Source organism: Panthera onca, chromosome F1, assembly GCF_046562875.1.
Source record: "Panthera onca isolate mPanOnc1 chromosome F1, mPanOnc1 haplotype 2, whole genome shotgun sequence".
Taxonomy (NCBI): Eukaryota; Metazoa; Chordata; class Mammalia; order Carnivora; family Felidae; genus Panthera; species Panthera onca.
Genome location: NC_138355.1, coordinates 10,780,113 through 10,805,631, shown reverse-complemented (window position 1 = coordinate 10,805,631; position 25,519 = coordinate 10,780,113). Strand labels below are relative to the sequence as shown.

Below are 25,519 nucleotides of genomic sequence, written 5' to 3'. Positions count from 1 at the left end.
ACTCCTGAAACTGTGACATCATGACCTGAGCTGAAACCATGACTCAGACTACTCAACCGGCTAAGCCACCTAAGTGCCCCTGAAAATCTTTTAAATGGAGAGTTTATTCTTTTCACATTGACCATTAATTACTAGTATATTTTAATACATTGTTTCTCTTACTTGGTATTTTATATTTGTCCATCTCTCTCTTTTTTGGGGGGGGGGAGGTTAACCCCTGCCTTGCTTGACTTCTGGATTGTTTTTTCTACCTTTATTGTCTCTTGTTTCTAGTTGAAAAGTAATGTCTTCTATTTCCCTTAATAGTTAACCCAGAAATTTTATCATTCATGTTTAACTTCACATATTCTAGTAAGTTTCTAACAACAGGCCTCAGAAAGAACTTCTGTATTTTAATAAAACAGGTATCCTCCCCATATTCATCTGCTCTCATTGTCCCTCCCCCCCACACCCCCACTCCCATCTGTGTTTCTAGGTCCCAGAGTCCTTGTGTTGTATAGGAAAGACCCCTGGGCTTAGTTGTCAGAGCTAGTGTGAATCACACCCAGACAGAAGTAAGCCTCGCTGAGGGAGCCATCTGTTAGGGTGCTGCTGTCCTGGCTGTGCTCTCTCTCGGCCTAGATAGGTTAGAGAGAGTTTTTCAGACCTAGGTTTTGGAACCTAGCTGTACTTGGAGGGCTCTGATTCACATACAGAGTCAAATCAGTTTCACGCTGGAGGGTTCTGATTCTTAAAGCCAGAACTTTATAAAGACTGTTTATAAAGGAATAACTGAAACTGTGTGAGCCCACGTTCTATTACAAATAATGTACAGTTTACCAAATATACTCTCAATAAAAGTTAGTTCATTCTAGGTTAGTTCTGAAAGGATTAATGACAGACCTAAACCAGAGCGGCTGAGAGACTAGTCCAAACCACATCCTACCCGGGTGTTGCCCACCGGGTCTTAATTCTAATTGCAGATACTTACTAATTTTCTCTTGCTAAGCTCAAGAATGGCTAAAAACATGTCTCAGCTGCCTGTCTCTGTCCTGCATATTCTTTTTGTCTTTGTAAGATCAGCTTTTTCTGTGCCACTGTAGCAGTGAGAGGGGGCGCTTAAAATCCTTTCCTACAAGTCTCTTCCTCCATGGAGCCCAGTCTGTGGAACTAGGGAATTTGTATATGTATGCGCACATTTACCTAAAGATAAAAACCTCATAAGTTCAGACTGATTCTTCCAAGTCAAACTCAGGACTCAGGGTTTTTACCTCTTCTGCAGTGTATCTTCACCTCCTTTCTTCATACGTAGAATCCTTATTTTCAAGGGTAAAGGGATGACGAAGTTGGAGTATCTTATAATTACTCCTTTGTTCTATCCCAAAATAAATGCACATATTTTATTATACTCAAGAATAGATTCAGAATAAAATACTGATACCCCTACCAATATGATTATTGAAAACGGTTAAAATTTCTTTCTCCTTTTGCATATGCTTTCTTCCCATTTAAAAATAGTGGTTCCATATTGTTAGAACGTGTGTTATCACTGTCTCCGTTAAACCTATATTTAGTATTCTACAAATTACCACATACTTGATTATTATTGACAGTTTTTATGCAGATGTTATTTTGGTTTTTCTGAAATTTGTTGTCTAGTAGATTCCACAGAAAAGCTCAGAAACAGTATTTCTCAAGTTCTTTATATTCCATAAAGTTTTGATGGTATAAAACCCTTGATTCATATTTTCTTAAGTGTCTTAATTACTGCATTTTCCTTTGACATAAAGCATGATGTAAAAAAGTCTGAGGATATGCTTGTGTGTGCGTACATGATAAATCACCTGTGTTCTTTTTGACTCGAAGCCCAAAAGATCCAGATTAATGTTCTCAAGCACCTGGTACACACTGTCCAATGAGTCAAAGTTTATTTTTTTTCCCCTAGGAAAATTTCTTGAATTTCTTGAAGTCAGCCTCTTAATATTTTTTTTTTCCCCTTGCAGAAGACGACAAGCCAATCTTCTTAAGGGAAAGCAGCTTCTTCGTGAGGGGAAGGTTTCAGAAGCCAGAGAATGTTTTACCCGTTCCATCAATATCACACATGTGATGGCCCACAAAGTCATTAAAGTAAGCCCAATAGGAAATGAAGCCAAAGAGAACAAATGGCCAACTTCATCGAAGCTAGTTATGAGTTGTATATTGATGGGAGAGCAAGAAAATGAAGGGAGGGAAATTACTTTCGGTCTAACCTCAAGGAAGTGGCAGGTCTCAGGAAGAGGAAGCAGGATCTTTTGACAGAGAAGAGTCCACCAGTCTCCAGGGGGAGAAATCCTAAGGACTAAGAGACACTCTCCCTTTTTAGATAAGTGACTTAATGAGCTCCATGGGCACCTTGTTCCGTAGAGACGGAAGTGTTAATTCCTGGAGCATCAGTCTCACCCCACTGCCCTGTAGTCTTCAACATGTATAACCTTCACTTCTGTAGGCCGTCAGGTCTGTAGAACGAGCCTCACTGACTCCGGAACTCTCCGACCCTAGTCTTCCTCAATCAGCTTCTGCTTAAAAGCATCTTACAACCATAGACCTACTTCAATGGCCCAAAGTCCCAGCCCTCACTTACCCTCCTTCAGGCCTCTGTTCAAACTGCTTGGTAAACAAATAAGAAAATAAATATAGTGATTAAATTCTGTAGTTTTATCAAAACAGTGTCAGGTAGACTTTTGTAGTGTGAAAAGAAAATATATTTTCATAGGGAAAATACATCCAGAGCTCCAAACAAATGTCTTATATGCTTTTGGAGCGTAGCCATTCTGAAGATGCAAGCTTTCTACAACTTGAAATAATTAAAGTTTTCTGGCTTCTATTTTTTTTTTTTTCTCCCTCTGAATGTACAGCTATTTTCTCCACATTTATAAAGTGATTTTTTAAAAAAGAATTTTTTAAATTCTTTGTGGCTATATGATTAGTTCAATATTTGCTAGGACTAAGAAACACTTCAAAGGAAATGATTTCTGAAAACAATTATCAGCATGTGCATGTCGAGGCTGGTAGTGAAACAGGAAATTGTTCAGTGCTCTCCAGATGCCATCCTGGAGATTGACCATGATCCTCTCTGGCAGGCTGCCCGGTCCCAGGGAGTAGATTGTCTTGTGGCTCCATACGAAGCAGACGCGCAGCTGGCCTATCTTAACAAAGCTGGTATTGTACAAGCCATAATCACAGAGGACTCTGATCTCCTCGCTTTTGGCTGTAAAAAGGTACTTTACTACTACATACTGTTTTCTGTGCAGTTGGTAATGGTGTAAATCAAGGCATTAAGGTTTTTCTTTTCTAGGAATCATCACTTTATTTTATTTAATACCTACAGTTAATATCTACTTTACAATGTTAATAATTATTTTATTTAAAATGCAGGGTTTTGCTGCTTGACATTTGTGTAATCTGGACACTTTTTCAGAGTAAGCTCTTACGGTTAAAAGGTTTTGTTTTATCCGAATTCTTCAGTAGAGTGTAGACTTGCTATTCTTATTTTTGGTAATAATTTATATGCTTTATTTTTTTTCAACTAGGTGAGGTAAATAACTTACCTAACAGGATGTTTTGCAGTTACTTAGAATTATGTATAAAACTGTTTAATGGAAAATTTTATCATGACATAGTAAGGGAGGATTAAGATACAAAACTATAAGATGATCTCATTTTTGTTACTGCCAATGTTATTCATATTATCTACATATTTTATAGATGACTAGAAGGATCTGTTGAAGGGTTAATGTTGGGTAACAGTGACAAATGAGAGGTGTCAGGCAACTTTGGTTTCCTTCTTCCTGAATTTCCTTGTTTTCCAAATTCTCTACAATGAACATGTATTACTCTAAGAGAAAGGATTTCTGTATGGATTGTTATTTGATTGCCATGACAACTCTGAATGTCAGTAGGGGGTAAGAGACACTCTTTCTACCAGAGTCAGGGCAAGGGAGTCCTGGTGCAGGACCCTATCTAGACATAGTGTATGTTTCAGTTTAATTTATTTACAAATTGCACAGTGATTACCTGGCCTATCTCTCTTCTCAATGTGATGCTAAATAACAAGAAAGAATTCTTAGGAATATTACAATGGGTTAGATCACGAAACATTAAAATGACCCTTACAGGTACTTAGGTATTTAACAATTTCCCTTCCTTTTGAAGGTGATTTTAAAAATGGACCAGTTTGGAAATGGACTAGAAATTGACCAGGCTCGGCTGGGAATGTGCAGGCAGCTTGGGGACGTGTTCACCGAGGAGAAGTTCCGGTATATGTGCATACTTTCAGGCTGTGACTACCTCTCCTCACTGCGTGGGATTGGGTTAGCAAAGGCCTGCAAAGTGCTCAGACTAGCCAATAATCCGGATATTGTAAAGGTGGGAGTGATTCACCAAGTGCCATATTCAGTTTCCAAACCATTTCTTCCGTCATAGATACACCCCTCAGAATATGAATTTTAAATATTCTATCCTGTCAACAGCCCATGTTATGTCATTGAAAGGAAAAAATGACTAAAACACTAGAATTTTGTTTTTGGCAACTGATGGACCTGTTTTAAGCAATTGACAAATTTTTTAAATGAAGACTTATATAAAGTGACTTAAGGGTAAAGTGTTCTAGATAAAATTAATGTTAAAATTATCTTTCAGTTTCTGTCCTATTGTCTGTTGTAAGTGGTTCTCAAACTTTTTGGTCCACTTACGCTCTTTTTTTTGTTTGTTTTTTTAATTTTTTTAAGTTTATTTATTTATTTTGACAGAGAACAGAGCACACAAGCAGGGAAGAGGCATAAAGAGAAAATCCCCAAGACTTTGCGTGCTAGCAGCACAGAGCCCGATGTGAGGCTCGAACTCACAAACTGAGATCATGACCTGAGCCAAAATCAAGAGCTGACACTCAACTGATTGAGCCACCCAGGCGCCCCACCACTTACACTCTTAAAAGCTCTTCGTGGCAATAATTTTTGTTTAATGGGTTATAGCTATTGATATTTACTGAATGAAATTCAAACAAAACTAAAATGTTTATTAATTTAAAATTAACAATAATAAATTCATGGGGCACCTGGGAGGCTCAGCCAGTTAAGTGTCCAACTCTTAATTGCAGCTCAGGTCATGATCTTATGGTTTGTAAGATCAAGCCCCACATCGGGCTCTGTGCTGACAGTGCAAAGCCTCTTTGGGATTCTTGCTCTTGCTCTCACTCTCAACATATATAGCATATTCTAAAGAAAAATAGCCGTGTCTTCTAAAAACATGAAAATGACAGGAACTGCACATTTATGTAAATCTCTAACATGGCTTGATAGGAGACAGCTGAGTTCTCACATCTACATCCTCATACAATCTGATGCAATATCATGTGGAGGGCATCCTCTGGAAAACTGAGACTCCTCCATCACCACTCTGTCATTTCCCAGATAGCTTTACCTTAAAAAATAAGTATATGTTAAGCTAATTTCCGCCACCCGCCTTGGGCAGTTCTCATCAGGAGTTGGTAGTAGAGCTGGGATTGGAGCCGTGGGCACTAACTAGCCTGTGACTCCCGGGCCACTGATTCTCACTCTCTGGCTCTTCACCTGTGAGTGTGATGCGATGATGACTCCATTTTTAATTCTCAGGTTTTGTGTGTTGTTTTGCTTTTTTAGATAAAAGGGACTTTGAGGGTGAGGAATGTGTCTTAACATCACACATGGGAATATAAACTTGACGTCGTAACTGAATTGTTCATTCTTTGGGTTAACAGAAAAATCAAAGAAGATACTGTCATAGAGACAATTTTTAGTACTGCAACATGATTGTGTTTTCTGGTAGAGGTTTTTAATGTAGATAAAATTAGTTGATTTTCTGTCTTGCCTCAGCCTCCTGTAATGTGAACCAGTTGGTCTTGGAGATGATACATTCCCTATTCTGTATTTGTAGATAACCAGTAAATATTTTTACATCCATTATTAGGTCATCAAGAAAATTGGACACTATCTTAAGATGAATATAACGGTACCAGAAGATTACATCAAAGGATTTATTCGGGCCAACAATACCTTTCTTTATCAGCTAGTTTTTGATCCCATCAAAAGGAAACTCATCCCTCTGAATGCATATGAAGACGACATTGATCCTGAAACACTGAGCTACGCGGGGCAGTATCCTTTCTGAACCAGAATAGAATTTTGTATTTCTTTCTTATTTTTATGGAGATATTTTTAGTGAAACATTCAGTAAAAAGCCTGTAAATTGTTTTCTGCTTTCTTTTTTATAGTGAAGCCTATCTTTTGTTAATTTTAAATACCATGCTGGTGAAAATTTAGAGCAGCTTTTTGTTTATAACTTGCTAATTACTTGGGTTGACTTGACAGAAACATGTACCGAGTCAGTCACTTAAGGTACCCATGGCAAGGGTGGCATTTCTCGGCAAACAAGCTCGATTTATTAGGAGGGCCATCCTGGGGACGTGTGCACACCGTGTGCCCTGCTCCTAACCCGGGCTACATACACTCAGTGTGGTTCAGAGCCCTGGGTCACATATGTGATCTACTAGTGACAAGTAGACACTAGTGAACGACACCTGTGGTTTCAGGAATGCTGAAGGTAGAAAGTCAGGATCTGCTGGAGCCCTAAACCTGAGCATTTTCTGCAACGATAGGAAACACTTTTCTATCGTAGTTACACTCATTTGGTTGTTAATGAAAGCATTTTTCCTTAATCTTACCAACCTAGGTATTTTGATGATTCCATAGCTCTTCAAATAGCACTTGGAAATAAAGACATAAATACTTTTGAACAGATCGATAACTACAATCCAGACATTGCTACGGTAACGTCTTAATGAGTTGTTTTTTTTAAGTGACTTCACTTTTAGAGAGCATGTTTTAGTTATGTGTTAGGAACTGTGACGAAAGGCAAATCTTCATGTAATAAACATCTTCTAAGGATTGCTGTATCCCAGCTGTTTGCACAATGTGGGTTTAAAACAACTTGATGCTAGAGAAATTGTCTGTCTTAGAACATAGGTATATTGGTTAATTTCCTTAAGTTAAAAAGCAATCACATGATATATTACCAGACCTTTAGATGTGAACATTTCTTTTGTGTCTACAAGCCTCTCTTCTCATCCCATTCCATCCCATTCCATCCCATTCCATCCCATTCCATCCCATTCCATCCCATTCCATTTGCCTTTGGCCTTTGGCATTTTGAAGATTCAAACCTAGAAATGCTACCATTAGAAGGAAAACCTGGTTTTTTTGCTCGTTGACCAAATATTGAGTGCCTCTGAGCTCTGTCCTTGAGCCCCTCCATGTTTTCTTCTACTTTTTCCCAGTTTTGTATATCCCTTCTGACAACCACCCCCCCCCCCAACCATTCTCTCCTTTCTCTGACTGTTCTCTTTTCTGTTCATATCTATTCCTAAAATAAGTTCTGATGGCTTTACTTACTCATGCAGAAACCTCACACATCTTTAACCCTATCTCCAGTCTAGTACCAGCCACGTAATTCTGAATGTTTCTTGGATTTCTACGTAAATGTTTTCCTAGAACCTTAAATCCATCCACAGTCAAGAACAAACTCCTTGGGGTGCCTGCGTGACTAGTCAGTTAAGCGTCCAACTTTGACTCAGGTCATGATCTTGTGGTTTGTGAGTTCGAGCCCTGCGTTGGACTCTGCTTATATCTCAGAACCTGGAGCCTGCTTCAGATTCTGTGTCTCCCTCTCTCTCTGCCCCTCCTCCACTCACGCTCTGTCTCTCTCTCAAAAATCAACACGAAAAAAATAAAAAAAAAAAAACAAACAACTCTTCATTCCTTATCAGCTTTCCTTAATAACATTTCTCCTTTTTCTTTTTTAGCACTTTTCACTACATAAATTACATCTCAATACTTGATTTTGTGAGTCTTCCCAGCAGAATGCAATTTTCATAAAGGCAGGACATTAAGAACTTCGCTGCTATATTATTTTTACCATGTTTATCTATGGAAGGAATGAATATCAGCTACATGATCTCTTTCATTCTCAGACTAGAACACTTGGAAATAAACTTTGGCTGCTCTTTCATTGCTAAGTCCTTTTGCTTTTAAGTTGTCCTCCTGAAGGATAGTTTCTTCTTTCACAAAGCTTCTGGTCTAATCCAGGTCTTCCCACCCTTGCTCACTAATTCAGTTCCTGACTTAGCATTTATTAAGCACTGTAATTAGCATAGGTTAGCTAGTGTTCTGGAATATAAACAAAAATAAAATCTAATTCTTCCTCTCTGGTGCTCATTCCTTAGGGGAGGGAGACGTTATATCGATAGAAATAGTAAGTTCTGTAGTAGAGATGTATTCTAGGCTCCATGAAAAAAAAAAAAAAAGACCATGCACCTAACTCCACTGGAGAGAATTCTTCATAATAATAGTAGCAAATATTTACGGGGCATTACTATGTTCTAAATACTATTCTAATAACCTTACGCATAGTGACTCATTTACTCTTCAACAAGCCTGTGAGGTCAATATTATTATTCCCATTTTACAGATGAATAAACAACAAGAGGGAGGTTAGGGAAGTTGCCCAGATCACACATTTAAATAATTGGGGAGTTATGATCCCAGGCCAAGCTTTGCTGTCTCCTTGTGGAGAAACATGTGTCCTGGGTTTGCAAATGTCAGTGGGGATTTTCAAGATGATGAGTGACTCCAGGTTGAAGCATGAGTGGAAGAGGGTAGTAAGCAGTTCATTATGGATGGCCCAAGAATGTCCTAGTGTTCCATGTGAAGGAAGCAGAGGGCCTTGAGAAAGAAAAAGAGGTGAGCCTGGAGAAGGTGGCTGCTGATAAACTGGCGACCAGTTGAGCATTGGAAAGAAATCATTACTGTCAGCTGAAATAAACCAAGCCTACCAGGAGGACACAAATCCCTAATGATACTAGGAAAGAACCTTATGTTGATCATCTCAAATCATGTAAACCTTCCTCTTTTCTTTTTTTTTTTTTTTTTTAATTTTTTTTTTTTTTCAACGTTTTTTATTTATTTTTGGGACAGAGAGAGACAGAGCATGAACGGGGGAGGGGCAGAGAGAGAGGGAGACACAGAATCGGAAACAGGCTCCAGGCTCCGAGCCATCAGCCCAGAGCCTGACGCGGGGCTGGAACTCACGGACCGCGAGATCGTGACCTGGCTGAAGTCGGACGCTTAACCGACTGCGCCACCCAGGTGCCCCAACCTTCCTCTTTTCTATTTTCCTAGAACCTCTCTATTAATTAGATGTTATTTCTTAGTCCTCTAGTTTTTCTTATTCATGTCTTTGTCCTTTTTTTTTTTCTGGGAAACGTTTGTCTTCCAACTTTGTACTATCCAGTGTAGTAGCCAGTGGCCACATGTGGCCTGTTAAAGATTCTGTTTCACGGATCTTTCTCTGAGAATACCAATTATAATTTCCTGCACATTTTCTGCTGTTGTCTGCATTTTCTGCTCTGAATTGTTTTTGGGTTTTTTTTTCTACTTGTTTTGGCCTTTTCTCTTTCATAGTGGAGACTTTTATTCAAACATCTGAAGCTTCTTGTCTATTTGTTCCTATTTGAGAGAGGCACTGAGAAGCTCGAGAAGATTTGTGTGAACAAGTGGGGCCTACAGTTTTGGGCTTTACCCTTGGGTGATCTGGTTGCCAACAAGCTGGCTTGATTTTGTGAAGTCCCAAATGTCAGCATGTTTTCTCTGCACAGTTCCATTTTTCCAAAAAGGGATCCTACAATTTCTACTTGCACATGGAAACGTGGCAGTTTGCATTTTTTTTAATGTTTAATTTTGAGAGCGAGAGACAGAGCATGAGCGGGGGAAGGGCAGAGAGAGAGGGAGACATAGAATCTGAAGCAGGCTCCAGGCTCCGAGCTATCAGCACAACCCGACATGGGGCTCGAACTCCCGAACTGCGAGATCATGACCTGAGCTGAAGTCAGACGCTTAACCAACTGAGCCACCCAGGTGCCCCCATGGCAGTTTGCATTTTAAGAGCAGGTTAGGGAAAGTGAGTTGGGGTGAGCCTTTCATTTGATATCTGTCTTTAGATAAATGGATCTTCCCACCTTCTGAAGTGCCTTCTGTTTCTGGGTTTCAGCTGAACAGTTGCTCTGGTTCTGAAGGCAGGTAGGTGTGAGTTGACTGGTCAGTTGGAAGATAAAGGCCCAAGAGTCCAATAATCTTCCTTTTCTTAGCCCTGCCCCATGTAAAGCCTGTGTGGTAACTGGTGCCTTCAATTCCTGAGCTTTTCTCATGTGTGTGCAGGTGAAGTTGACTTCTCTTTGGTATTTTCTGCAGACACTTGGGCTTGATCTCTCTTCTGCTGAGTTCTTAAAATTCCTCTGTCTATACTCTTGTTTGATCGACACAGGTATCTTCTAATTTTACTGCAGATGGAGTTTGTGTTTTGTTCTGGGGGATAATAATCAAAAGAAGGGGACTGAAAAGTGTATACTTTGCTATCTTTACACATTTGAATTATTGATATTATAATTTCATCAGGAATGTTTTTTTTTTTTTTTAATTTTTTTTTTTTAACGTTTATTTATTTTTGAGACAGAAAGAGACAGAGCATGAATGGGGGAGGGTCAGAGAGAGGGAGACACAGAATCTGAAACAGGCTCCAGGCTCTGAGCTGTCAGCACAGAACCTGACGCGGGGCTTGAACTCACGGACCGCGAGGTGATGACCCTAGCCGAAGTCGGCCGCTTAACCGACTGAGCCACCCAGGCGCCCCTCATCAGGAATGATTCTTAAGTTGTTTCTTTGTCTCAGAAACTCTATAATATTTGGCTGTATCGAATCTATCCAGTCATTAATGAGAGTATTATGGCTCACTAAGATGTCCATCCCTTTATAGAGAAATTTCTGTAGGAATCCTTAACTGTACAAGCGAATTAATCCTTTTTATTTAAAATTTAGTCTTCCCAGTCTGGTTTTCTACTTGCCTGTTGTCTTTTTCAGTAAAACTGTCAATGGGATCTATTGCCATGAGCCGTTACAATTAAGCTGTTTTTTATAACCATTTCCTCATTTATTCCAAATTACCTTCCTTGTTAATTCTCAAAGCGTATCCTGAATAATGTCACCTTGTTTTATTTATTTTTATCCATTCTTTGAGAGCTTAGATTCATTCCAAGTTAGGTGGGATTTTTGTTGACTGGAATTCGTGCCCTGAGTACCAACATTTTTTATGCCTTTGTTAATTCTTCCCTTTGCCTCTCTATTAGAGTTTTATTGATATCCTCTTAATATATCCATGATGCCATTGTGAATAACTTATATTAGCATTAAGAATGACTACTTACCAGCACTTACTGTCAGTAAACTCTTTGTCAGAGAAAGTTTTATGCAAGACTCAGTGTAGACCAAAGTAGCTTTCTGTTTCTCCAGATTGTCCACTGAAGACGGTACCAAGTATGGGTCTAATACAAACTAGAGTTTTATGAATTAGATTGTTTTGGTTTGAATTCAACCATTTTCTAGAGGTGGGATGGTTGATTACTTTAAATACACTGTTTTATGGTTTTAACTTTCAGGTGCTTTGTAAAGGGTGTGTAAATGACTATTCAGAGGCTTATTACCAGATGCTTGTTAAACTAATTACTATTTTTTGAAACAATACTGGAATTTTAAAAGTACTTTTTTTTGGAGCGCCTGGGTGGCTCCGTCTGTTAACCATCCAACTCTTGATTTCAGCTCAGGTCATGATCCAGGGTCTTGGGATCGAGTCCTGCGTCAGGCTCTGCACTGAGCATGGAACCTACTTAAGATTCTGTCTCCCTCTCCTTCCCTGACTCTTGCACACACACCCACATGCTCTTTCTCTCTAAAATAAAAATAAGTAAAATGTTTCTAAAACATAAATTTAAAAGAAAGTACTTTTTTTCTGGCTACATTTGTTCAAGTGCATTTTCATTTCTTGCACTGTTCATCTTAGGAAGATTCACTTTTTCTTAGAAATGAGCTAACAAGGTCACTTGAGTTTCATTACGAGAAGCAGACCCAGGAATACAAGACACATTTAATGGAAAAGTGTAGTACATCAAAATAGAAAATGTTATTAAAGAACAGATACTTCCTCAGGGTGCCTGGGTGGCTCAGTTGGTTAAGTGTCTGGCTTTGGCTCAGGTCATGATCTCACGGCTCATGGGTTCAAGCCCCACATCGGGCTCTGCTGACAGCTCAGAGTCTGGAGCCTGCTTTGGATTCTGTGTCTCCCTCTTTCTCTGTCCCTCCCCCACTCACACTGTCTGTCTCTCTCTCTCTCACTCTCTCAAAAATAAATATTAAGAAAAAAGAACAGATATTTCCTCAAAAGCTATTCAAAAGAATAAGTTAATTATTTACTTATAATTTATGTTGATAAGGGAAATGATTTGGCTATTTTCCTTCTTCAAGTAACCCTTTTCCTTTTTACTATTTTAGCCTGCCCAGTCAAGAAGTCATAGTTGGAATGACAAAACATGCCAGAAGTCCTCTAATGTTAATAGCATTTGGCATAGGAATTATTGCCCTAGACTTGAACTGAATATTGCTTCAGATGCTATAAGATTGAAGGAAAGTCCAAGTACTGTGGGCATTGAACAAGTGATCAGTGTTAAAGGATTAAATCTTCCAAGGAAGTCATCCATTGTGAAAAGACCAAGAAGTGGTATGTATTTTGCTTGTGGTACATATTGTGAAATATTAGTGAGTGTTGATCACATTTAAGAACTCTTTGCCAAACCCAAGGTCAGTGAGATTTTCTCCTTTATTTTATTTTTTCCTAGAACTTCTATAGTTTTAGGTCTTAGATTTTGGTCTTTGATCCATTTTGAATTAATTTTTTATATGGTGTGAGGTAAGGATCAAGGTTCACTTTTTGTGTATGTGGCAATCCATTTGTTATACCACCATTTGTTAAAAGATTGCCCTCTCCCCATGGAATTACCTTGGCACATTTGTTGACAATCAGTTGACCTTAACCATATATTTGTGAGTCTGTTTTAGACTCTATTATTCTGTATCATTGGTCTTTTCCCATCTTCATGCCGGAACATTGTCTTAATTACCATAGCTTTATAGTAAATCTTGGAATTAAGTAAAAGAAGTTCTCTAAGTTTGTTCGTGTTTTGCAAAGTTGTGGCTATTCTCTGATTTTCATAGTTCCATACAATTTTTAGAATCAGCTGTCAATTTAAAAATAAATAGGGGCACCTGGGTGGCTCAGTCAGTTGAGTATCCGACTTTGGCTCAGGTAAGATCTTGTGGTTCCTGAGTTTGAGCCCTGAGTCAGGCTCTGTGCTGACATCTCAGAGCCTGGAGCCTACCTCAGATTCTGTGTCTCCCTCTCTCTCTCTGTCTGCCACCCCCCCCCCAACACACTCAAATAAATAAACATTTTTAAAAAATGTTTTTTAATAAGTAAAGCCTGCTGAGATTTTGGATTAGAATTTGGTTGAATCTATGGATCAGTTTTGGGGAGAATTGACTCCTTAACTATACTGGTTTTTTGTTTGTTTTGTTTTTTAATGTTTATATCTTTGAGAGAGAGACGAGTATGAGCAGGGAGGGGCAGAGAGCGAGGGAGACACAGAATCTGAAGCAGGCTCCAGGCTCTGAACTGTCAGCACATAGCTGGACGTGGGGCTCAAACTCACAAACTGCGAGATCATGACCTGAGCCAAACTCGGATGTTCAACCAACTGAGCCACCCAGGCACTCCACTATTTTGGATTTTCTGATCTGATTAGTGAAGTCTTTCATTTTTCTTCAGCAGTGTGTTGTAATTTTTAGTGTGCGGGTCTTACAGACATATATTGTCAAATTTATCACTATGTTTCAGATTTTTGATGTTATTGCAAACACTTTTAATTTTGATTTTTAGTTATTCATTGCTAGAAATACAGTTGACTCTTGAACAAGGATTTGGACTGTCCAGTTCCACTTATATGTGGATTTTTTTTTTTTTTTATAAATACAGTGCAGTAAATGTATTTTCTCTTTATGATTTTCTTAACATTTTATTCTGTCTAGCTTTATTACAATACAACATATAGCATACAAAATATGTGTTAATTAGCTGTGTTATCAGTAAGGCTTTTGGTCAAGAGTAGGCCACTAGTAGTTAAGTCTTCAGGGAGTCCAACGTTATACACAGATTTCTGACTCGAGGGGGTCAGTGCCCTTAACTCTCATGTTCAAGGGTCAACTGTACAATTGACTTTTGTGCTTTGATCTCCTGTTTGACAACCTTACTAAATTTATATATTGGTTCATAGTATCTCTTCTGTAGACTCTGCAGGATTGCTGTATAGATGACCATACTGCCTGCAAATAATGGTAGATTAGTCTGCTTCTCCTTTTCCACTCTAGATGCTGTTTGTTTGTTCATTTGTTTTCCCCTCCTTTTATTTCTTTTTCTTGTCTTCTGGAACCTCCAGTACAATGTTGAACAGAAGTACTGAGAGTGGCATACTAAGTATTGGGCAAAGAAAGGTGTTTTACTTTTCTCCTAGAAGCTGTGTAGAAGTAGAAAGGATGATTGCAATCTGTCCCCTCTCTCTTTTCCTCGGATAGCTACATGAATGAATGAAAGTCTAACAACAAAAATAAAACAAGCCCTTTGTAAATTCAGGTATAGATTATTCATCTTTTGTCAAAATGTATTGATTCCTTCTGCACCTAAATCTTTTCCTGATAATATCTCTGGAGCTTTGTTTCCTTTTCTGAAATGGGAACGATGTTGCCTATTCACAAATTTTTGTATATGTTCTATAGGGTAACCTCTAAAAGCCCCTGGTATGTATCAAGTACAGTATACATGTTAGTTCCTTCCTTCCCTTCTGTTCCCATGAAAATCAGCTATTCATTTTATGTAGGGAGCTTCTTATCTGTAAGTTCTTTATGCTATAACTACCACCTATCACTGGATTTTGTGCCCTGGACACACATCTAAACACAACAACAGAACAGAAAACAGTAAGTTAACCCCTTTAAAAAATGCTTTTGAAGGTTTTTGTTTGTTTGTTTGTTTGAGAGAGAGACAGAGCATTGAGTGGGAGAGGGGCAGAAAGAGAGGGAGACACAGAATCTGAAGCAGGCTCCAGGCTTTGAGCTATCAGCATAGAGCCTGATGTAGGTCAAACCCGTAGACCACAAGATCATGAGCTGAGCCGAAGTCAGACTCAACCGACTGAGCCACCCCAGAGCCCCATAAGTTTACCCCTTTTAGTCAGCAGCCTGTCATAGATTTAGAGACAGCCACTTTGACTCCTAAATTTCTTTCCCAAGCTGTTTCTTACCTACCATGTTGTGTTTTGGATACAATGTAGTTTTTAATGATTGTGTGACTATTATAGTCAGTGATTGTTGAAATACAGTCTTCTTACCACAGAGCACAGTAAAAATTAAGAATTATGTCACTATTTCAGCCCTTCACCCAGAGACTATGCTTTAATATTACAAAATAAGATAGCATTAGCTTTTATTAACATTCCTGTCATTTTGCTGCATTTACTGTTTATAATCAGAATCCACTAGTTGTTAAACTAGGTACAGTTATATTTTTAAACTTGAATGTGAAGTAAATTATCTGTATTGAGGCAATCTTCACTATAATCCATTGTTCTGCCTTTATAAAAAAAAATCTTCGTATTGTCTACTAATTTATGGGTATTATCTATGTCACCTGGAAATTAGAGAAGTGTGGCTCCCTGTGTTAAAATGTGTTTGCTGGTGTAACATTTGATGGAATCAGCACAAGTAGAGACACTGAGAGAACGTACACTAGATTCCAGACCGCCGTTCAGCCTGCAGTCTTTGGGGTTCTTCAATTTGCTGCAATTCCACATAATAGCTAATATACAGTTATTTTGCTCTGCATTGTCCACCAGGATAATATGAGACACACTGAGGTGTCCTGCTCAATTCAAAATATGCTAAATCCGTGACATTCCCCCAAATAGCTAGTCTAAAACCTTATCACAAAAGGAAAATGAGGCTAGCCTGCCTAGCATGACTGCTTCTTGGAGAAACCTTGCTGAGGATCATCAGCGTTTGTTTCCTTCTTCCATAAGGGCCCACAGTTCTCTGCGTAATAAACAAATTTAGGCTTTTGCCAGGAATCAAAATCAAGTTTGCAGATCTGTGGCTTCTTAAAAATCTATAGGTTTTTAAATTTGAGGCATCATCGTCTCTCTAGCGTTTGGTACCTGCAACCATTTTTCTGGCCTCATAAAGTAGTAGTGAGTACTTTTGCTACGTGAGTGAGGCCGTTCAGAAAGAATTAGTTGGACTGATTTAAAGCACCTTAGCACTGTCTCTGGTGGCCTATGTCAGGCATCAACGTATTGTATTATTTAGTCTTATGATTTATTCTAATGCCATAGAATACATTTGTCACACAGGTTTCTAGGGCCCCATAACTCGGTAATGAGGATCAGAACTGGAGCATAGATTACTTCACAACATGACAGTCACATATAGTTCCGAGACTGTAGAGACTGTAACGTATGGACGGTGTGTAGAAATGGCTGCTGGTTTTATTGGAACATTGTATTTAGTTAGTTAGTTAGTTAAAGCACAAGCAGGAGAGGGGCAGAGAGAGAGGGAGACACAGAATCCAAAGCAGGCTCCAGGCTCTGAGTTGTCTTATTGGAACATTTTAAAAATCAAACAGTAAATCATATATTGGCATGTAAATTGCCTTAATTTCTTTTTTCATTCAAAATCAAGCCTTTAGTATAATAAGTATATAGCCTTACAGAATTGATCGTATCCTGAAATTTTGGTTTCAGTAATTTCACATAAAATCATAAAAACAATGGACGTTAAATCTTAACTAATTTGTGAAATTGTAAACCACAGCTTAAGGGAATTTCCTTTTTCTTCTAAGTCATTCTTGTATCTCCTTTTGGGATGCACTGTTAAAGAAATAAGACTTCATCCTTAAGACAGTGAGATGTGGGCTGTAACATTAAGGCTGAGTCTGCACACGGCAGGCACAAAGATTTACAGACTGTTTTTGTTTCTGTTTAGAGGAGCTGCCAGAAGACGATCTGTTGAGTCAGTATTCCCTTTCATTCACAAAGAAGACCAAGAAAAGTAACTGTGAAGGTCATAAATCATTGAACTCTGAAATGCTCATGCCTCACCTGGTAGATGGAACTACTGTTAAAAAAAACATAAGCACACCACCTACGACAAGAAATAAATTTGCAGCATTTTTACAGAGAAAAAATGAAGAAAGTGGTGCGGTTGTGGTTCCAGGGACACGAAGCAGGTACAGTTTATCTACAGGATGTTGTGTGTCTGTTGTATTATCTACTCTGTTGATATTTATTTCAGCTGTCTTAAATAAGCAGTCCATGGAGTAGGTGTGGGCTTGGCTTAATCCCTTGACCATTTGTATCATGTGTAGCTGTAGTCCTGACGTAAATGCACAGCTATTGTCATGCGGACGCAAAATAAGAACTGTCGACTTATTATATTTTGCATTAGAAAAATTCTCTTGTTTTGGAGGGTCCCCTGCTTCTTTGTTTCTACTTTTTTTAAGAGCTAAAAACAATTTGGCAGGGTATTTTTATTATTATTTTGAGCATTTATTTTTTTATTTTTTTAATTTACATCCAAGTTAATTGGCATCTAGTACAACAATGATTTCAGGGGTAGATTCCTTAATGCCCCTTACCCATTTGGCCCATCCTCCCCCCCAACCCCTCTCTCTAGTAACCCTCTGTTTGTTCTCCATATTTAAGAGTCTGTTTTGTCCCCTCCCTGTTTTTATATTATTTTTGCTTCCCTTCCCTTGTGTTCATCTGTTCTGTGTCTTAAAGTCCTCATATGGGGACGCCTGGGTGGCTCGGTCGGTTAAGCGTCCGACTTCGGCTCAGGTCATGATCTCACGGTCCTTGAGTTCGAGCCCCGCGTCGGGCTCTGTGCTGACAGCTCGGAGCCTGGAGCCTGTTTCAGATTCTGTGTCTCCCTCTCTCTCTGACCCTCCCCTGTTCATGCTCTGTCTCTCTCTGTCTCAAAAATAAATAAACGTTAAAAAAAAAAAAAAAAAAAAAAAAAAAAAGTCCTCATATGAGTGAAGTCATATGATATTTGTCTTTCTCTGACTGACTAATTCATTTAGCATAATACCCTCTAGTTCCATCCATGTAGCTGCAAATAGCAAGATTTCATTCTTTTTGATCACCGAGTAATACTCCATTATATATTATATATACTACATCGTCTTTATCCATTCATCCATCGATGGACATTTGGGCTCTTTCCATACTTTGGCTATTGTTGATAGTGCTGCTATAAACATTGGGGTGCATGTGTCCCTTCGAAACAGCACACCTGTATCCCATGGATAAATGCCTAGTAGTGCAATTGCATCTCCCTGATGATAAATGATGTAGAGCATTTTTTCATGTGTTAATTGGCCATCTGGATGTCTTCTTTGGCAAAGTGTCTATTCATGTGTTTTGCCCATTTCTTCACTGGATTATTTGTTTTTTGAGTGTTGAGTTTGGTAAGTTCTTTATAGATTTTGGATGCAAGGTATTTTTAGAAGTACATTTAAATACAGATGACTATAGAGCTCTAATATTAATTGAAAACCAATACCACACTAAGCATTGGGTTACAAAAATGAGAGACCTAGTATTTGTTGAGAAGCTTATAGTCCAGTTGCAAAAATAGATCCGTAAAGGAAATCTATACAGTGTGGTGGGTACAGTGACAAAAGTATCCCTGAGGTGTTCTGGGGGCATTAAATGGACGTCTCATGCAGATTGGGTGGTTAGGAAGGGGCAGGGGTCAGGTGCCATTACAAAGAATGCAGCCTCTACCTTCCCAGTAGAGGCAGGCAGCTTGGGCAGAGGCATGGAGCTGGGCAGCGGCATGGGGCAAGCATGGGGACAGCTTCTTGCTGTCAGTCGTTCTTATTAGCTGCCAAAATGCAAGTCTAGAAGGATGCTGAGGGAGCAGAAATAGGCACAAGGCCAGTTCAGTTTGCAAGCCAGGCTAAGGAACTTCTCATCTTTAGAGGTGACAGGAGATATTTGGAGGGTTTTGGTCAGGGTAGGGTATGACTTGATCATACCTGCTTTTGATGGACCACTCCAAGTGTGCCATGAAGGATGGATTCTAGAAGACCAAAGTGGAACAGAAAGATTGGGTAGGCTGTTCTGTAGTCCCTGTGAGTGATGATGAGATTTTGGGGTCAGGATAATGTAGGGGTCTGGAGTTTATACCCTGGGATTGGACCGCCTCGATTTGAATCCCATCCTGTTCACTCATGAGATGTTTGACTTAGGTAAGCGGACTTCTGGGTGCTTCAGTTCCCTCTTTTTTTTTTTTTTTTTTTAATGTTTATTTTTGAGAGAGAGAAAGAGAGCATGTGCATGAGTGGGTGTGGGGACCAGAGAGAGCAGGGAGAGAAGTCCAAGCAGGCTCTGGGCTGTCAGCCCAACACGGGGCTCAAACTCACAAACCATGATATCATGACCTGAGCTAAAATCAAGTCTGACGCTTGACCGACTGAGCCACCTAGGCGCACCCTCTTTAAAAAATGGGACCGGGGCGCCTGGGTGGCGCAGTCGGTTAAGCGTCCGACTTCAGCCAGGTCACGATCTCGCGGTCCGTGAGTTCGAGCCCCGCGTCAGGCTCTGGGCTGATGGCTCGGAGCCTGGAGCCTGTTTCCGGTTCTGTGTTTCCCTCTCTCTCTGCCCCTCCCCCGTTCATGCTCTGTCTCTCTCTGTCCCAAAAATAAATTAAAAACGTTGAAAAAAAAAAAATTAAAAAAAAAAAAAATGGGACCAACATCTCTGACAACCTCAGGGCCACTGAGAGGATTAAATTAATACTGTAAATAAAGGTGCCTAAAACAGTACCTGATAGGTGATCAATACACAATGAATAGCTCTTCTTCTGTTGTCTGGGTGGTGAAGTCACAACGAGCAACAGGACGTCTCAGTGTCGAAAGTTATGTGGGCACATGAGGTAGCAACTCTGAGAACCGAGCAGCCCCCGCATTCCCCTAGGAGACTTGGAGAGGCTGTTGTCTTCAAGTGTATACACCAGGCTGAGCCAGGCTGTCTGACCATGACTGTGGGAAGTGGGCAGGAAGGAACCCCCCACTGCTCCTCTCCCATCAGGCCTTCTCAAGGGAACAGCCATGTCCCAATTAAAGGATCATTTTGATTCTGCCTTTCCTAGTCACTGTCATTAAAGATGGCATTACCAGTGCAGCGATGAAAAAGGAGGCTTCCAAAGATGAAGGCGGCTCTAGATGATACACACTGATTAATAACATCCTAGAAAGTTGGCTTTTCTTACTTGGAGAAATTTTTAGAACTTGCGTTTTGTTTTTCCATGTGGGAGAAAATAAAATTTCCCTTTTCTGTCACTCAGTGCCCACCTCTTCTTCGAGGACGGGCTAATGAGAACAGAGTTCGCATATCTCTGCAGGCCTCACCTAGTCACCAGCGAAGCTTAATCAAATTTCCATTCACAGCTGCACATCGCTGCTTTAATAGTTTAGGTAGATGTGGCACTGATAAATCGTTGAGAGATGTTTGGAAAAATAAAAGTTTTTTTCTGTCACTTTCCTATGAAATAATTGTAAGTCTCTACAGTTTTCTGACCTGGGTGGTATAACAACATCTAATAACAACTAAGTGTTAGGAAGTTGGTATTTGTAGCTAATTTTCAAAGTTCTTTAACATACTCTCTTCCTCCTTTCAGCAAAATGATGAGACATTCAGGGTTGGTGTTATTTTCTCCATTTTGGGTTAAGACATTCAGGCTCCAAGAGGTTTAAAAAAAAAAAAAAAACTTTCCCAGGGTGGCATAGTTAGGACTGGCGATGGGAGAGGTCCTGGTCTTCCTCAGCATGGTGGGTGGAAAGGAGCACGTGATCTGATCGGCCTGGATGTGAATTCACACTGTGTCATCACATTAATTGAGTGATCCAGGGCACCTGGGTGGTTCTGTCATATGAGTGTCTGACTCTTGGTTTTGGCTCAGGTCATGATATCACAATTTTGTGAGTTCGAGCCCTGCGTCTGGCTCTATGCTGACAGCTCAGCGCCTGCTTGGGATTCTCTCTCACCCTCTCTCTGGCCCTCCTGTGCTTGCACTGTCTCTCTCTTAAAATAAATAAATGAATTTAAAAAAAAAATTTAATCGAGTGATCTTTCACACCATTGAATTTCCCTGAGCCTATTTCTTTATAAAATATGTATCAGCTGTTCTGAAGACTAGCAGAAGTATATCAAGCACCTGACACAGTGCCCAGTCAGTAATATATCTGCGAGAATTTATCATCACCCCACTCTTTAATGTGATTTGTATTTAATATAATATCACCCCACTACATTAACCTAATGCAACAGGAGGTATTAAATATGCCAAAGTTTGTCTTCATCCTGTCTGCTTTTTTAGAAGTCTGTTTTAACTCTTTTATTATATAGATACTTTATCCTAGAAACATGCCAGTTTATCTTTTGAGATCTAGAAATATAAGTTAAGCAGCAACATACACTAATTGGGAAGAGGTAGCCATGATCTGGGAGGAGTTCTGGGTTTTAATTCTGCTCTCTTGCTGATTAATTTTATAACCTTGGGCACTGTTACTATAACTTTTCTTACCTATGAAATCATACCTGGAAGAATACTTGGATATCATAGGGGTTATTATTTAAAAATGAATTATGTAATCAGATCTAGGAGCTGTTTTGTGCTTAGTGACTAGCCTAGTAAGACCTTTCCTTCCTGCCCTGTACCCACACCTCAGCTGGGGATTAGATGAAGGATAGAGAGGGTATTTTTACTCTCTAGCATTTAGTAAATATTCTGTTTATCATCTTGGATTTGAACTAATTAAAGCAGTAATTTCTCTTTAGGTTTCATATTTATCTGATCATATACTCTGGGAATTTCCTTTTTAACCTAAAAACTCTCTGAATATATCTTCTCTATAAGGATACTCATCTTTCTTTTCTATTGGGGTGTTTATAAGTGATGTTTTAAAGCTACCAGACTGAGTAAACCTCTTATTAATACAGAATTTAATGATTGATGGTGAGGGGCACCTGGGTGGCTCAGTTGGTTAATTGTCCGACTTCAGCTCACGGTCCATGAGTTCAAGCCCCCAATCAGGCTCTGTGCTGACAGTGTGGAGCCTGGAGCCTGCTTCAGATTCTGTCTTTTCCTCCTCCCTCCCCGACTCGTGCTTGGTCTCTCGGTCTCTCTCTCTCAAAAATAAATAAACATTTTTAAAAATTTATTAAAAAAATGATTGATGGTGAAAGTCATAACCTCACATATTTAAAATAGTGTGAAAGTTTATAGGATATTTATTTTAAAAGCCAGTAGAGTATGGACCACTACAAGTTCCCAGATGATTCACTACAATGGACTAAGCCAAGATAAAGAGTAAATGACTAAATTTTTTTATTTTGCATTTACAAAGTAAGAGACAGTAGTTGTAAATTGTCCTTTCTGTCGCATATTTCCATATCTCCTCAAATATTTGATTGTCAGCCATGTGTTAGCCACTATTGTAGGTACTGTGGAGGACACAATGGCTTGGATGGTAGCTGTCCTCAAGGAGCTTCTGGTCTGTTGGGAGTCTATTCAGTGAAGGTTAGGAGAAAGGATACCTATATGATGATGAGGTATAGATAAATTATGCCAGTTCCAAATACACGTATGTAGAGAGGACTGGTTTTAGGAAATCCTGTCTACAACTTCAGGATTTCAAATAAATTTCTGAATGTGTGAATGTTGTTATAATCAAAATTTAAACTTTCAAGAACGGTTTCCTCTTTATTTATGAAATTATGTATTTAGGAGAGTTTTTCTTGAAGAAACAAGACCATTTTTCCATTTTTCATTATCTGAATCTTATCACCTTTGTGAGAAAACTCTAAAACATTTATGCATTCTTTGTATTATTTTTTTTGTTAGATTTTTTTGCAGCTCTCTGGATTCCGCCAACTGTGTATCAGCGAAAGCAGGCGGTGAGCCCCCAGAAAAAAGTGCTGTCACAGATGAAGAGGCCAGTGTAGCTGAACCAGATCATCAGGATGGCAAGAAGCTGGCTGGTCCGGATGGAGCATATAATTCAGATGATGAGGTTCCAGATGAAAGTTCTGTCACAGATGAAGAGGCCAGTGTAGCTGAACCAGATCGTCAGGATGGCAAGAAGCTGGCTGGTCCGGATGGAGCATATAATTCAGATGATGAGATTCCATATGAAAGTTCTGTCACAGATGAAGAGGCCAGTGTAGCTGAACCAGATCGTCAGGATGGCAAGAAGCTGGCTGGTCCGGATGGAGCATATAATTCAGATGATGAGGTTCCAGATGAAAGTTCTATCGCAGATGAAGAGACCAGTGTAGATAAATCAGACTGTCAGGATGGCAAGAAGCTGGCTGGTCCAGATGGAGCATATAATTCAGGTGATCAGGTTCCAGATAATGCAACTATGATTGCTGACGACTCTCTATGTTTGGAGACCAGCAAATTCACAAGGACCATCTCACCACCCACCCTGGGGACACTCAGAAATTGTTTTAGCTGGTCTGGAAGTCTTGGAGATTTTTCACGAACTTCAAGCCCCTCTCCAGGCGCAGCACTGCAGCAGTTCCGGAGAAGGACCGATTCCCTCACTGTGGCACCGGACCAGAGGGAAGCGTCTGCTGTGTCCCAGTTAAAGAGTGAGGAGTCCGGTGATGGAGCGCCTCCCGTGCAGGCAGCGGCTTGGTGTCCAAAGTCTCAAGGAAGCCCAGAACTGTCACCACACAATTTAAATGTGTCAAAACTGTCTCAGCCTTCTAGTAAGGATTCCGACTCAGAGGTAAGTCACATTATGAAGCCTTTGTTTTTAAATCCATACATAAGAGAAGATCTGGTATTGATCAGATCACTGGGGAAATTTTGCCTACGTTATGGAAATAATTGGCTGTCTTAACTTTTTTTTTAAGTTTACTTTTTTATTTTGAGAGAGAGAATGCACGCAAGTGTGGGAAGGGCAGAGAGAGACAGAGAGAGAGAGTCCCAAGCAGACCCTGCACTGTCAGCACAGAGCTGGATGTGGGGCTCAATCTGAAAAACCGTGAGATCATGATGTGAGCTGAAATCGTGAGTCCGAGGCTTAACTGACCGAGCCACCCAGGCACCCCTGCTGTCTGAATTTTTTATTCTAGGTCTTACTGTGTAGAAACTTCACATTTTATTCATTGTAAGGACTTCTCTGTATGTTTAATACTTTAAACTCTTGTACATTCAATCTAACTCTGTCTCCTGAGTTACTTACATACTGTGGAACAGTTAAGACGTAAGCAGAATGGTAACTTACAATACATTTAACATTTAATTCCTTAATATACTTTTGGATTCAAATAACATTTGAATCCTTATAAGTAAATGGCCTTATTAATTTGATGATGTTCATCTTAAGGTTTTAGTACTTAGAAATATATTTTCATTTACCCTTCTTAGTCCTGCTAAACTTCCCCTTTCTAACAAAACAAAATGGTAATGCATGTGATTTTGTCATTCTGTTTTAAGTTAATAAAAGCATCCTAACCATTTTTTCCCTTGCTTATGAAATATCTTTTAGTCTGACTTAAAGCTTCGAGTATGTACTGCTCATAAGATGCCGTGAGGTTGTAAAATGACATGACGACAGGATAGCTTCCTTTACATCTGAGTTACCTCAGATTTACCAATATAACATACTTCGTTTTATCTTCACCACCTGTAATTACCAAGTTATAAGAACAGTTATAGCCGCGGTACTACTTGAGAGAACTTTGATAATCCTCAATTTTGGAGTGTGTCTATCAGGATAGCTTGTATTTATCAAAAGGAAAATATTTTATTCAAGTTTCCAAAGGAAACTTGAGTTGTATTGGACTCAAAGTGAAGAAAAAAGCTAACTTACAATGTGAGAACAAATTGTTTTCATTTAGAGAATGCTGAAATCAGTTAATATGTTGAATTCAAACTGTTCCCTGCGGTATTGAAGTGTGAAGACTAGGCCAGGCCACCCCTGGGCTGCCTTGGAGACGTGTGCTTTTCTTCTTCCTTTCATTTGCTTTGCCCTCAGTTCATCCATACTGGTCTACAACACTCTTTCTGTTTCTTTTAATATCCATTTTAGGGGCGCCTGGGTGGCTCATTTAGTTAAAGCATCTGACTCCGGCTCAGGTCGTGATCACATGGTTCGTGAGTTTGAGCCCCACATCAGGCTCTCTGCTGTCAGTGCAGAGCCCACTTTGGATCCTCAGTCCCCCTCTCCCTCATCCTCCCCCCCGCTCACGCTCTCTTTCAAAAATAAACATTTGAAAACAATACAATAGGGGCGCCTGGGTGGCTCAGTCGATTAAGCATCAGACTTCGGCTCAGGTGATGATCTCGCGGTCCATGAGTTCGAGCCCCGCATCCGGCTCTGTGCTGACAGCTCAGAGCCTGGAGCCTGTTTCGGATTCTGTGTCTCCCTCTCTCTCTGACCCTCCCCCGTTCATGCTGTGTCC

At 39.7% G+C, this 25,519-nt stretch overlaps 1 protein-coding gene across 1 annotated transcript in view; it reads left to right on the top strand.

Moving 5' to 3' along the window:
* The window catches only part of EXO1 (exonuclease 1), a 38,808-nt gene that overhangs the window by 4,743 nt on the left and 8,546 nt on the right, over positions 1–25,519 (top strand). The window contains exons 5-12 of the mRNA XM_078441336.2: positions 1,983–2,106; positions 3,099–3,236; positions 4,171–4,383; positions 5,962–6,149; positions 6,724–6,820; positions 12,426–12,651; positions 17,019–17,262; positions 22,947–23,838. Of these exons, the coding sequence (XP_078297462.2) occupies positions 1,983–2,106; positions 3,099–3,236; positions 4,171–4,383; positions 5,962–6,149; positions 6,724–6,820; positions 12,426–12,651; positions 17,019–17,262; positions 22,947–23,838 (2,122 nt within the window). The remainder of the gene's footprint in view (positions 1–1,982; positions 2,107–3,098; positions 3,237–4,170; positions 4,384–5,961; positions 6,150–6,723; positions 6,821–12,425; positions 12,652–17,018; positions 17,263–22,946; positions 23,839–25,519) is intronic.